The sequence below is a fragment of the Medicago truncatula genome, chromosome 1, assembly GCF_003473485.1.
Source record: "Medicago truncatula cultivar Jemalong A17 chromosome 1, MtrunA17r5.0-ANR, whole genome shotgun sequence".
In the NCBI taxonomy this organism is placed as follows: domain Eukaryota; kingdom Viridiplantae; phylum Streptophyta; class Magnoliopsida; order Fabales; family Fabaceae; genus Medicago; species Medicago truncatula.
In genome coordinates this window covers 16,521,811-16,536,856 of record NC_053042.1, presented here as the reverse complement: position 1 = coordinate 16,536,856, position 15,046 = coordinate 16,521,811, and the positions used below count along the sequence as shown (strand labels likewise).

The window sequence follows — 15,046 nt, the reverse complement described above, 5'->3', positions numbered from 1 at the left end:
CGATCACAAAGTCGATTGGATCGTTTAATCGACGATTCCCTAACCGATTAAATGACCCAAAAACATTAAGTTCTAGATTAAAAGTGATTATCAAATATTAACATCTATGTCTAGAGTGATAACTTAAGATAGATTGTTATTTTATTTCTAGATTCAAAAGTATGTGTCCATATCATTTCAAATCTCAATAAAAGCAAGAATAACAACAATATTGAATAAATGGCTAGAATCATACTCCCTCCGGTCCTTTTTATTAGAAACAAAAGTGAAAAAAAATTTGGTCCTTTTTATAAGAAATATTGACCAAGTTTCAAGTATGTTTGAAGCTAAATTTCATTTGTGCCCTTATTTATTATGAGAGAGAATATTAAAAGTAAGTAAGTTGGTGGAATAAAAAGTAATTAATTTAAGGGTATTCATGGATTTTTTTTTTAAATGTAGAGGTGTATTAAATGAAGATAACTATTTTCAATGTATTTCCTTGATCTTGATGTTTTATCTCTTTTGTTTCTTGTATAAAGGACCGGAGGGAGTATCTTAAATGATCAAAAGATTACATAATAGCTTGTTTGAATACCTCAAAATCACAAGAGTAGATATAGCTACATATGTCTATGATAACTTTGCAAATGATGAAGAAGAAATGAAGATTCAATGACAAGATCCATGATGTCTCAACAAATCTTGACTTGAATCTACTCCTAACTATATTGAATAAATGGCTAGAAACAAATCTCAATAAAACAAGAATAACAACAATATTGAATAAATGGCTAGAATCATACTCCCTCCGGTCCTTTTTATTAGAAACAAAAGTGAAAAAAAATTTGGTCCTTTTTATAAGAAATATTGACCAAGTTTCAAGTATGTTTGAAGCTAAATTTCATTTGTGCCCTTATTTATTATGAGAGAGAATATTAAAAGTAAGTAAGTTGGTGGAATAAAAAGTAATTAATTTAGGGGTATTCATGGATTTTTTTTTTTTTTAAATGTAAAGGTGTATTAAATGAAGATAACTATTTTCAATGTATTTCCTTGATTTTGATGTTTTATGTCTTTTGTTTCTTGTATAAAGGACCGGAGGGAGTATGTTAAATGATCAAAAGATTACATAATAGATTGTTTGAATACCTCAAAACCACAAGAGTAGATATAGCTACATATGTCTATGATAGCTTTGCAAATGATGAAGAAGAAATGAAGATTCAATGACAAGATCCATGATGTCTCAACAAATCTTGGCTTGAATCTACTCCTAACTATCTTGCTTTGTGTTTCTCTCTCTATAAAAGCCCTAGTCTCTTTCTAAAAACCAGAAAAATGTAAATAAAACAGTAATGGAATGGTTGAAAAGAGAAGAGAAAACTATTTATATGGGCTGAAAACATGTATCTCGCTTAAGCGAAGTACATCTCGCTTAAGCGAAATGTCTGGGAATCCTCATCTGACCAATGAGGTCATGCCATGTGGACCTCATCCCCCGAAGTTTGTTGAATCTCGCGTGAGCAACATGGAAGCGAATTGAAAGCGAGTCTTGAAGTTGCTTTCTGGAACTTTCTCGCTTAAGCGACTTGGCTTCATTCTTTGAATCTTTGCTTGCGCGAACTAGAAGCGAGATGGAAAGCGGAATTCCATTTGCTCTCTAACTTAATCTCGCGCAAGCGAGATGCTGATTTCCATGAGCGAGTTGAGAAGCGAGGTGGCTGCGAGATTCCATGTTGCTCCTTGGAACTATCTCGCTTAAGCGAGTTCTGCTTGACTTGGAACCTTGTTTCTTGGTCCTTGCTTGTCATTCCTGCACAAGTTGAGTAGCGTAAGGCATCGAAAGCATAAATGGTCAAATTACAACAAATGATTGCTTTTCCTTAGATAACTTGCAAAACAAGTCATTAAAATGCCTATTTTAACACATGAAAGATGGTACTTTTGAGCACTTATCATGTATGTTAAAGATTCTATAAATAAATATTTATTAAAGAAAAAAAATAATTTTCAACGTTTTATGAAATAAACAGACATAATTTTTAAAAGATAATTTTTATTTTTCTTATGCTAACTTATGTCTTGAGTAATTTTTATTTTTTTTGAACAAACTTATATCTTGAGGATACATGTTACTTCCTCCGTCCCAAATTGTATGTTGCTTTAGGAAAAAAATTGTCCTAAATTATATGTCGCTTTACAATATCAATGCAACATTAATGTTATTTTTCCTATTATAACTTTAACTATTTATTACTATCTCTTCTTTCAATTCTTTCATTTATCTTTCTCATGTTATTTATTAAGGACAATTTTGTAAAACAACTCATAATATTTTTTTTCACACAATATTAATTGCATTTCTTAATATGTGTGAAATGCTCAAAACGTCATACAATTTGGGACGGAGGGAGTAATATTTTTCTCGAGTAAATAAAACATTTTCCTAAGAGAGAGATACTCTATTTCCAGGAAGGTGTATTTAAATGCCCAAGTGGTATGAATATGAAAAAAGGGAACTATTATTGTGGTGGACCATTATTCAATTTGCCAATCTTGAATAGTGGCGTGCGGAATATCCTACGGTATATATATAAATTAACTTTGGAAAACAAAGTTGAGCAACCTTTTTTCTAAAGAATACAAGAGAATTAACCTAACTAGCTAGCTAGTTAGAGCACAAAAATAATAATACATAAAATAGTCTCTTGTACGTACCAAATTTGAAGATGGTTAGAGCTCCATGTTGTGAAAAGAAAGGATTGAAGAAAGGTCCTTGGACCTTAGAGGAAGATGAAATCCTCACATCCTACATCAACAAACATGGACATAGCAATTGGCGTGCTCTCCCAAAAGATGCCGGTATTTGTTCGTCTTTCTTGATAAATATTAGTATATTAATTGTTATTTTAGTTAATTCAGTGTCTCTTAACTTACCAAATGAGCTAGTTTTGTTGATGATATTTGTTAGATTTTATATGATATTTTATAGTGTACCTTCATTCAAATGTCATGGAGACATTCTACTTTTTGGATGATTTGGAATGTTAGTATCTTGTGGGATTCTACGTTGAAGTCAGAAAATTGACTTTTTTAAAAAGTTATTTTATTTAGTCAATAGTATTACTGTCGATGTTATGTCAGTTAGTGTCCTGCAGGTGGACTACTTTAAAACTAAACTTTACCTTATTACAAACCAGTCCTCATTTAAAATATTAAGGGGAATCTCAATCTTAGTGCACAAATGAGAATCTATGTTTAATTTGATTTATTCAGGGACAATTGCAATAAGTAAACATATAATGACACACCTTATGAGTAAATGTGCAATACATCATATAATCTGACGTGTCATGGATTAAATACACAAATGATCAATGATTGACCATTTAACTTCACCAGAAAAGTCATTTTCATGACTTACATAGATTTTTCCTATTATCTTTTGTGTATTGATTTAGTTTTGGCTTCTCTTGTCAATTATGCAGGTTTATTAAGATGTGGAAAGAGTTGTAGATTGAGATGGATTAATTATTTAAGAACTGATATTAAGAGAGGAAATTTTTCAAATGAAGAAGAGCAAATTATCATTAAGATGCATGAGTTGCTAGGGAACAGGTACATATGTTCATTTGCTTCCTTTTTCAAATCAAAGTACCATGAAGATTGCTTGCTTTGTTGATCAATCTAATTCCATTTTCACTTCCAAAAAATAGCACTATGCATGAATGCAATCAAAATTTGTTGTTTTCTCAATAACTTTATCCAAGAAGCAAAATTCAAATCTCATACATTAATTTAATATTCTGATTTTTTTTTTTCAGGTGGTCAGCAATAGCAGCAAAATTACCTGGAAGAACAGACAATGAAATAAAAAATATGTGGCACACTCATTTGAAGAAAAGACTATTGAATACCAAAAATAACCAACCTCATTCAAATACCAAAAAAAGAGTGTCAAAACAAAAAATCAAAATATCTGATTCAAATGCCAATTCCAACTCAATGGAAACTACATCATCAAATTGCACTTTTTCTAGTGATTTTTCATCACAAGGAAAAAATTTGGACAATAGCATCATTTGTGAAGACCCTGAAGACTCATTTGTGACAATGCCTCAAATTGATGAAAGCTTTTGGTCAGAGACAATAACTGATGATGAAACTAATTCTATGACTATTTCACATGAATTACCAATTCAAGAATACCCTTATAATAATTCATTGGAAAATTTCCAAAACCCTTTTGATGATGATGATGGAATGGGTTTTTGGGTTGACTTGTTGATTAGATCAGAGGAATCAACAGAATTGCCAGAGTTCTAAACATTTTTCATGAACAGATTTTGATGCTGTGTTACTAATTAATTTGCAGAAAACAATCATTTTTTTTAATTAAATTATATTACTAAATTGCTGTATCCAGTTTCAAGAGCCAAGTTGGTAAAGGCTAACAATAATATCACAAAACATGCACATGCACATAGCAATAAATTATGTACTGAATTATGTGGAAGTATTCAAGAAAATTTATCATAGCTCTATTGTCTAAATTATCTATATGTGCAATGTGTTAGTGATGAGTTAGAAAGAAGATTTACATTAAATGAAAAAATAATGTTAGTATATAAGTAAGATAGTTCATATACCGATGTTTTCAAGTTTTGTGTGAAAATACGGTGTTCAAATCACTTATACAATTTTTATCTTTACAAAAATAAACTTATAATTATTTATAATCCAACGTAATGATTTTAATACTCCTCACGATCCAAAAAGTCCTCTCTAGGCTACATTGCTCAATGATGTTAGAAAGATAGATATTTACGGTTTAAAAATAATATGCTATCTAGAGAGAGATTTTTTTTTTTTTTAACAAAGAAATAGATTAATTTATATGCACTAAAGTGCCAATTTTATATATTAATTTTTAAAACATCTTCACAAATCTCTATATAACATAATTTGATTGGATACATGTGTAAAAAAAAATAAAAAATTGTACATTATTATTGTATACAAATTAAATCTTTGTGTGTACTGTAGTTGTTTGTTTACTTTGATTTAATCATTAAAGAATCATTTAGCACAAATTGGATGTATTTGAATAGATCTATCATTATACTTATTCGTTCTAAGTATAATTGCAACTTGAGAGTTATTTAGAAGCCTTGAACGTCAAATTTTGAAAGCCAAATTACAGTTCAATGAAACAAGTTGGACAAAGAACTTGGCAAAAACGAATGTTTCCTTCCCTAATTGCATTCCAGCTGGATATTGAATATATTTAAATTTAAATTTTGATAAAATGATTTAATTTTTATACTAATAAAATATTTAGATTCATTTCGTAATATTTACTATTTAATCATTATTTTCAAAATCCTGACTTAAATCCTAAAATTCAGGATTTTGCGACTTTCTTTTTCACCTTCAACGACCTAAATCCATAGTAAAATCTTAAAATAGGCAAAATCCATTGATTTTGATTGCGATTTTACGATTTTTTATAAACTAAGTCATTTATGAATATATACCATTTATAACATATATTTAGTATTATTATTTTTGGGTAACGTCCATCGATTTTGATTGCGATTTTACAATTTCTTATATCGATTCTACAAATGTCCTTGAGTAAAATCCTTCGATTTTGATTGCGATTTTACGAGTCCCAATTTTACTATTCCCTTTCGACCTGAAGTAAAGTTCCGATTTTAACAACCGTGTATTTAACTGTATATGCAATGTTTATTTATAATGAAATTTGATTTGTAACCTCTTAAATCCTTTTATGCCGATCGCTTAATTACAACCTTTTATGTTTTTAAATATAACAACATTAGAATAAGTATTATTCATGTTCAGAGTTGTAATTCAATTTAGCCAATAACAGATTACTTGTGATATAAGTAACAATAGAGATATGAGTGTATAACTGTTTTTAGATAGTTAGTTAGAGTTCAGTTAATTAGTTAGTTGTTTGTTGAGAGATATAGTTGTATCATATGTGATGTATCGAAGGGTGTATCTAATGTATATATATGTGAATAGTGTAAATGCAATAGTGATCAATTGAAATTCAACAAAAAAAATACACTCAGAATTGTTTTGTTATCTTCTTTGATAACAACATTGTGTATGTGAACAGTATTGTCGTGAATCCGGACAAAATCACACCAATGAATAACAAAGATGTGTGAAGCAAAGGAAGTGGTAATCAATGAATAAAATGTGTCCAAGCAACAACAACAAAAACAGACCTAGATCTAAATGTAGAGCAACACCACAAACATAATCAAAGCAATAAAGATAAGCTATGAAAGAAAAGGAACAAACACACCAAGATTGTTGACTCAGTTCGGTCCAATATGACCTAATCTGGGGGAGAGAGCAGCCCTCCAATCCACTATGATGAAAGTGTTACAAAAGAGTTACAAGAAATTAGCTTATAAGCTTACATAAGAACAAGACCTAATTTCTACCCATTTTGTGTTACCCACACTTTCAATAATGAATCCTAAGAGAAAACACAAAAGGAAGCTTTTTGATCCTTCCAATGGTGAAATCTCACTACCCAAGGTGTTTACAATGTTTCCCAACCCAAGAGATCCTCACACTCAACCCTAAACCCAAGGTACGACCAACCTTATCCTGAAAACGTACCCAAAAAGTTTGAAAATCGTGTCACGTTTTCCGAAAATCGTGACACGTTGATGAAATCGTATCACGATTTCTCTGTTCTTCCAAACCACAAATTTAAAACCAATTAACAACAAGTACAATTTTCAACATCTGGCATCAAGTGCTCTGGTTGAGATTATAGAGATTCATCAATGGTGACGCGCATGCACAAACGAAAACTTTTTTGAAAACCTTCCAATTCTTGACGGAAATAATTTTTTATAGCTGTTACAAAACAAATGAAGATGGTGTTTGGTTTCAAAGATGATTGGGATTTGGTGCAAAATGGGATAGAGCCCCTTGGTGATTGTGCTATTCATGAAGAGTTACACACAAAGAAAAGAAGAATGGAGATTACAAAGCTTTGTTCATTATTCACCAGTGTGTGAATGTTGACATTTTCGAGAAGGTAGGTGTTGAAGAATCTGTCAAAGAAGCATGAGATACACTGTTAGATTGTATCTTTGATACTGGGTGCTCATAATAATTTCAATAGGCTTATTTTGATATATCACTGTTAGAATTAAGGTCTATGGTGAAGATTCATTGATATATGGTATCTTGATATATCAAAATAAGCATGAGATACATTGATATATGGTATCTTGATATTGGTTGCTCATTATAATTCTATTGAAAATGTGAGTTGAAGATGATGAAGATCGGTAAGGTAGAAGACGAAGAAAGAAAGAAAAGAGAAAATTAATTGTTGTTGGTACATCGTACGTTACAATAGATACGCAGAATCCAATGAACATCTTTTAAAAAAAAAAACAGATTAAAGGGTTTAAACTAAAAATTTTAATAAGGTATATGGTGGATCACTTTTAAAGTTGGTCTACCATAGACATTTGAGATTAAACTTAACAACCAGGGATTTATTTGGCAAACGGAAGAAAAAATGAGGGACTAAAACGTGAATTTTATTAATTGTGGAACCAAAATGAAAACTTTAAATTATTTAGAGGATCAATGAATCAAATAAGCCTATTTCCCAAAGGAGTAGTACTTATTTTGTGGCGTGAACTCCGAATTAGTAGAGTACCATGAAGCCGGGTTACTGATACGAGTGCGAGTATGATACAATACTGTTAAGATACGTTAACAAATTTTTTATACTAACACTTATATGCATGTAAAATACTTGAAGAAATAAACATTGATTACTCTTGATTATTATACTATTATAAAAATAATACATTCGATCAAAATAAAAAATGTAAAGTTTTCTTATAAACCATATTATATTTTCATTCATATACATTGAGATATCGTGAGATGCATCATTAAAAGAACTTATGCAAAATTTGTCTAATGTTGATTAGTTGAATATCTCTCTCTCGTTACCTTTATCCGCAAGAAGTGTAATTTGAAGTGGTTCATCAAGAAACAATTATACTGATGCATATCTAAAATTGAATCATATACATTTCCAATGAATTTCACAACATTGTCTCACTTTTTTACCCTTCATTTTTTGTCCTATGATACGTATATGTGAAGTATCTTATAAGTATTATGATGTATCTATGAAATATCTTATAAGTATCCGGTAAAATATTTTTTAGAAATTAAATTATTTAAGTCAGACACTTTATGGATACGTATCCGAGAGTATCTGTGAAGTATCGATATTTAATACGTATCTGATACGGGTACGTTTCCGTTTTGGAGTATCCGGACTTGATAGGGAGAGTATTCCCAAAGACATTAGAGCCTTACCACCAAAGCCATTCCTTAAACGCGACACAGAAGTGTCGTTTCACGTCCTCATAACGTGGCAACACTGTCTCCAGATACACACAAATAAAACCACAAATCACACAGCACAAACAAACACTACATCACTCACTCTTCTCTCTCTCAAACAAAAACTCTTGTTTCTCTTCTCATCAATCTTCCATTTTCGATTCCTTTCATTTCATCAAAAATGGCCAAAGACCCAGTTCGTGTTCTTGTCACTGGTGCCGCAGGTACTCCTTTCATCACTTTAAACTATTATTTGTTTTCATCGCCCATGTTTTAATCTTAATGTTTTTACATTTTTATTCGAGATCTATGATCCAACCATGTTCCTCTGATGATTTTTCTGATTTTAAATAATGGGTTCGTTTCAAAATGTTGTCTTTGTTTTGTTTCGATCTTGATCTGTTCATGGGTTCGGATCTGATCATGTGATGAATGACGATGATGTTTTGTGTTTATTTATTTCATTGTTATTATGCTGTTATTTGTGTAGTTTTTATTGATCAGTGTTCTATTTTTGAATCTTTCATATGTAGCTGTTAATTGATTGATTGATCTATCTATATATGTATTTTAATGAAAGATTCAATTTGGTCTCTCACAATTTTCTCTCGATCCAATTTAGTCCCCGACACAAAATAAACCCACCTTAGTCACCTTTTTTATATCGAGGACAAATTAATCCACGAATCATTATGACAGATGGACTTATTTGTCCCCGGTATAAATGTTAGGACTAGTTTGGATTTAATTTTTTTGTAGGGGACTTAATTGGCCTGAGAAAATTGCGAGGGATCAAATTGAGTCTTTACTCATGTATTTTCTAAATTTTCTTAATTCATTTTATGGATCTTCAATCTAGCCTGTCCAAATTTTATGTGTAGTGGGTTTACATTGTTGAATTTGTGATATGGCCTGAATAAGAAAGTTGCATGTTCATAATTGAAAATGTAGTGACTACTGAATTTAATCTGCGGCTTATAATGCTGTTGATTTACTTTAATCTAGACCGTCTAATTTTGATCTAACGGCATGAAGGGAATCTGGGTCGGTTGATTTTTCTGTACTGATATAATGTTCTATCAAATTTCAGGGCAAATTGGTTATGCTCTTGTCCCAATGATTGCTAGGGGAGTGATGCTCGGTCCTGATCAACCCGTGATTCTTCACATGCTTGATATTGCTCCTGCAGCAGAGTCATTGAATGGAGTTAAAATGGAGTTGGTGGATGCTGCATTTCCACTTCTTAAAGGTATAACTTATCCTCCATATTAAATGTTTCATAAACTTGATGGGTTGAAATCTTAGACTCGTATGCACGATCAACTTTTGTTTGAAGTCGTGTGAAATTATTTGTTTCAGGTGTTGTTGCTACAACTGATGTTGTCGAGGCATGCACTGGAGTCAATATTGCTGTCATGGTTGGTGGATTCCCAAGAAAAGAAGGTATGGAGAGGAAGGATGTGATGTCTAAGAATGTCTCTATTTACAAGTCTCAGGCTTCTGCCCTTGAGAAGCATGCTGCTGCCAACTGCAAGGTAATCCCTTTCATCGTAAACTCAGACTTCTGCAACTTTGTATGCAATGTTGTAATTGACTTTGTCATGTCATCGGGTCAATGGCTAACTGCTTGAGAACTGGTATATATAGAAAAAGGGCAGCCTGGTGCATTAAAGCTCCCGCATATGCAGGGGCCGGGAAGGGGTCCTCAAAAACATCATACATTTAAATTTATACAACCAAGTTTTTTTCTTTTTTTTAAAAAAAAAAATGATCATATCATACTTTAAAAATCCCTACCATATTTTGGTAGACATTCAAATTTACTCCCTCCGTTTCAAAATACATGTCCAATTTTTGCAATGTGCATTATTCACTTGACTTACTTTGACCATACTTTTTAACTAATGTATAAATACAAATATTAGCATGTAAGATGTTGTTTGATTTGTCTTGACAAGTATTTTCAAAATATTAAATTTTTATAATTTTTTTACTTTAGATAATTAAAGATATTAACAGGCAAAGTTGTGCATTGGCATATGTGAAGTGGTTGACTTGAACATGTATTTTGAAACGGAGGGAGTACTTTTTAACTTCGTGATTCTAATATAGAATATTCTTTTGTAATGCTTAGACATTATCTGAGAAGAAACAGCCTAACATTATCATAATCATTAATATTTTTTTAATTCCATATGTAATATATTATATAATTATATGTCACTTCATTTTCTATTGTATAAAGAACATATAAACCTATAATATTTCATTTCTTGGTAATAGAACTTGTGGTTGAACCTGCGGTACTACTAAATTGGTCATGTAGAACAAGTTTTTACCCTTTTGTATGCATTTTCTATACAATTAGTGGTTCATATTGATTATGTGATAGGCTCTCAGTCAGACCAATTGAACCAGCCAGTCTGACCTTATTTAAAATACTATTATCATGTCAAATATATACATGTATTTGGTGTTCTTCCCTTTTTTCTTTGTTTTTAATAAACTGTTATTCTTTGGCACATGTTAGTTGTCTGTTAATTAAAAATTATTAGTCTGAGATTCTTCTACTATATAACACTATGAATGTATTCACGACAAAACACTATGGATGTATCCATGTTGCTGACCCCATTTAGTGGCAAAAAACTTGGTTGTTGTATCGGTTTGTTTGAGACTATGCTGGATATAAAGACTATGAAATATGATTGTATATATTGATTTTATTTGTTAGTTTTCACAATGAAGACATTTGGAGTTGCAGTGTATGCAGTTGTATCTAAATTCTTCTATCTATATGCCAAACTTTTGCCTCTTTGAGGTTTAGGAGATTCAAATGTTCAGATGAATTTAGGTGCTTGGGAAAACACTCCACTTTATTCATATTTGTGCAAGGGTATTCCATATGATGAAGTCCACGTGATTTCATTGCCAAGGAGTCTAATTTTATTCATGAATTGAGTACCTTTTTATTTGAAAACAAGCAGTTTAGTTGTATTGTATGCGTTTTTTTGGAAAATTTACAGAAGGCTTTGCATTATCTTGCAGGTTCTGGTTGTTGCTAACCCAGCAAATACCAATGCATTGATCTTGAAGGAATTCGCTCCATCTATTCCAGAAAGAAACATTTCTTGTTTGACTAGACTGGATCACAATAGGGCTTTGGGACAAATTTCTGAAAGATTGAATGTTCAAGTTTCTGATGTAAAGAATGTCATAATCTGGGGTAATCATTCATCAACCCAGTATCCTGATGTCAACCATGCAACTGTTAACACCCCAGCTGGGGAGAAGCCTGTCCGCGAACTTGTTTCCGATGATGCATGGTATATCACAAACACTTTAAACTCACTTCCTCCATTCATTTTTAGACGTTTTATAGATATTTACACATAACAAGAAAAACATTAAATTTTGTTACTTTTGATGAAATTATGTTTTTTTTACTATACCATCCTTAATTTTTTACGATTTCGTTTCACCTATTACTCTCTGCCATAAATAGTGAAGGGTATTATTTGCAAAAGAATAGTTCATATTGCATTCAATTTTGACATGTAAATAGAAACAAATTCTCTACAAAAACAACAGTTAAAAAGGAACTGGGGGAGTATGATCTTTAGCAAAAAAAAATTCAAAATTATTTGTATATTGAAGTGTTTCAACTTTTCTCTATTTAGGTTGAATGGAGAATTCATTTCCACTGTTCAACAACGTGGTGCTGCAATTATTAAGGCTAGAAAGCTTTCAAGTGCTCTATCTGCTGCTAGTGCTGCCTGTGACCACATTCGCGATTGGGTTCTTGGAACTCCCCAGGTTGGCTACATTTTGATTTTTCTTTACTTATGATTCTTCTGTATTTGCTTCCAGACCGGCTTATTTTCTTTTCCATTGTAATGTTAGGGTACCTTCGTTTCAATGGGAGTGTATTCTGACGGTTCCTACAATGTACCATCTGGATTGATCTATTCATTCCCTGTTACCTGTGCCAATGGTGAATGGAAAATAGTTCAAGGTAAGTTTTAATCACTTTATTGCATATTGAATCTTAAAAGGTGAATCGTTTCCCCTCAGTTTTTGGTGTTTGTTGATAACTGGTAAAACACCCGTGCATGTTCACTTTACTCGGTAGAAAAAGACCTTTTTTGTTTTTACAAACCATAACATCCATCACAATCATAAGTGTTAAAACACCCTCATGCTTAAGTTGTCGGTTTTTGTTATGTGCTAATCCTCTTGTAGTTTTCAACTTACCTACTATATATACCCATGCATAATTTGCTGGTGTTTATTATTCGCTATATACTTGATTTTACAATCCTCATACTCCCTGGTGGGGTGCTTTTCTAATGGAATTGAAATTACGGACCAGTTTATATTCTTTTTTCTAGTGCTTAAAATTAATTTGTAGTCTTTGACATTTTCTGGAAAAAAGTTTTTTTAGTGCTTTCATTATAAAAAAAGTGCCTTTTTTTAATTATATACTCTTTTACGCTATCAACTAATCGCAATGAATCATATGTGACTTTAGACATGGTGATAATTAAAGAAACATTTTTTAATGATCTGACTGATAAATTTTAGTTAAATTTTGTAGTGTTAACAATTTCTTCACTTTTTTTATTATCCAGGACTTTCAATTGATGAGTTTTCAAGGAAGAAGTTGGACTTGACAGCCGAAGAGCTGTCCGAGGAAAAGAATTTGGCTTACTCTTGCCTCTCTTAAGCTGCTTTATTTTTGTCTATAGAAGTAGTAGCCTCAATTTTGAATAATGCTCCTTCTAGATACATGAACTATGAGTGTCTCGTCTTTGGAATTACTTGTATTGCAAGTCTAACGGATTTTGGTCACAGTGGTGATACAAGAATTTCGATGTTTGTTGGGACTGCACAAGCGTGCAGTTAAAACACATACATCTAATCCTTGTGATTGAGTACCATGCAATTGTATTGCAAAATAAAGCCACCATGGACTTCATTATGAATTTAGAGAACTTATTATGAAAGCAAGAGTTCATTTTTTCGTAGTTTATCGTTATCACTTAGATACTGTCAATGTTTACTTTTTTTAGATTCTACCAGGTATGGTGGTTAAAATCTCGATTTAAAACGGAAAAGTGCACAAGCTTACAATTTTAGGGGTGTTTCTCGTGTGTGAAGTGGAAAAGTCATGCAACAAAACATTATATCTTTTTGCGACCACCACTTGCATCTTTTTTAACTGAGATCTCCTATTTATTTTCTCCTTTCAAAATTTATTTCTATCTCCCTCTAAATTTTAGTGTGAAAGGATGATTGGATAAATAGAAAAGCTTGCAAATAAAAAAAAATGGGAGATCACTATCAAGCATGTAACATGGGTAAGGAAATCCCTCTAAATTTTTTTCTCAAGTAGTTAAAGAGAAATATTATACGGCTGTGTAACATGGGTGCGGTTATCATGCATAAGGATTTCCTTATGTATCGTGCATAAATCCCTGCCCATTAACCGGTAGTCCAACATAATTGCTTCCTACACCCCCAAAGGAAATCAAACGCAGGACCAAACAAAACGAACCAAAGGCGGAAACAAACTGAATCATCACCGTCGTTCATCATCATCACCACCGGAATCTTCAATCTCATCAACACCGTCGTTCACCATCATCGTCGTCATTCACCATCATCATCACCATACCGACATCATCATCATCATCACCACCGTCATTCATCATCATCACCGTCAATCAAAATTGTATATGTTAGTTGGAAATTGTTTCAGAGTGTTGATTTGGTTCAATGACAATCACAAATGTCCTTATATGTTTTGTATCAAATTATGCAAAAACCATTTTGATGTGAAAATGGTTTCTGTGAGTTGTACTCCAAAATCATTAGATGTACTTAATAGTTTCCAACAGGTGAAAAAAACTAAGGACCTAGAGCCATTGCCATCATTCAGTTTTGGACTGACACAATTGGAGGAGGAGGAAAGAAATGGTTTCTGTGAGTTGTACTCCAAAATCATTTTGTTGTGGAAATGGTTTCTGTGAGTTGTACTCCAAAACCATTATGCTTTGGAAATGGTTTATGTGAGTTCTACTCCAAAACCACCAAAATCTCCACCGGCGGTGTCTTCTTCTTGAATAGTAAATTCATTTTTCAGCAATTCATTTTGAGTTTTCACTACAAAGCCACCAAAATCACTAAGCTCAAACACTGTTTCGTCCCATCAAGAATTGAACTGATCAAAGAGAAGGAGGTAGAAAGTTTTTCTGTTCATATCTTAATCTTTAGATCTACGCTTGTTTACTGTTTGTCTTTGAAAAACAATTTCAAAAATGAGAAGTAGGAAGAAAAGGATTGTTGAATATATAATTTGTTTTTGAAACGACGGAGTTTTGAGTTTCGACGCGGTGGTGCCATCACCGGCCACTGCGCCGAAAAAGCAATTCTTGCTGGAGAAGAAGATATAAGGTCGCGTTGGTTTGAATGTCCTAGAGAGAGAAGTGACGAAAACATTTTCAGTGAGAGGTTTTTTTTTGTAAAAATGAAGATATACCTCTTTCCTTTATTCCTTGATTTGGTGTAGTTTAAGAAGTCTTGGATTATTACACGTGTACATTAGATTTGATGGTTGTGAAGTGTTTAT

At 32.1% G+C, this 15,046-nt stretch overlaps 2 protein-coding genes across 3 annotated transcripts; both read left to right on the top strand.

The window, feature by feature from the left end:
• Positions 1–2,628: 2,628 nt before the first annotated feature.
• Positions 2,629–4,445, top strand: LOC11428568 (transcription factor MYB14). Of its 2 annotated transcripts, XM_039834586.1 has the most exons (4): positions 2,629–2,844; positions 3,471–3,600; positions 3,807–3,922; positions 3,971–4,443. In XM_039834586.1, exons 1-4 carry the CDS (start codon positions 2,712–2,714, stop codon positions 4,306–4,308), a joined length of 717 nt encoding a protein of 238 aa, XP_039690520.1. In that variant the 5' UTR covers positions 2,629–2,711; the 3' UTR covers positions 4,309–4,443. The 2 variants fall into 2 exon arrangements, with proteins under 2 accessions (XP_039690520.1, XP_003590026.1); XM_003589978.3 differs by having other exon boundaries at positions 3,807–4,445.
• A 3,971-nt stretch (positions 4,446–8,416) lies between these two features.
• On the top strand, positions 8,417–13,442 carry LOC11430390 (malate dehydrogenase, cytoplasmic). Its single transcript, XM_003589977.3, has 7 exons — positions 8,417–8,639; positions 9,506–9,664; positions 9,775–9,950; positions 11,464–11,741; positions 12,096–12,231; positions 12,319–12,430; positions 13,047–13,442. Exons 1-7 carry the CDS (start codon positions 8,597–8,599, stop codon positions 13,139–13,141), a joined length of 999 nt encoding a protein of 332 aa, XP_003590025.1. The 5' UTR covers positions 8,417–8,596; the 3' UTR covers positions 13,142–13,442.
• Positions 13,443–15,046: the final 1,604 nt, after the last annotated feature.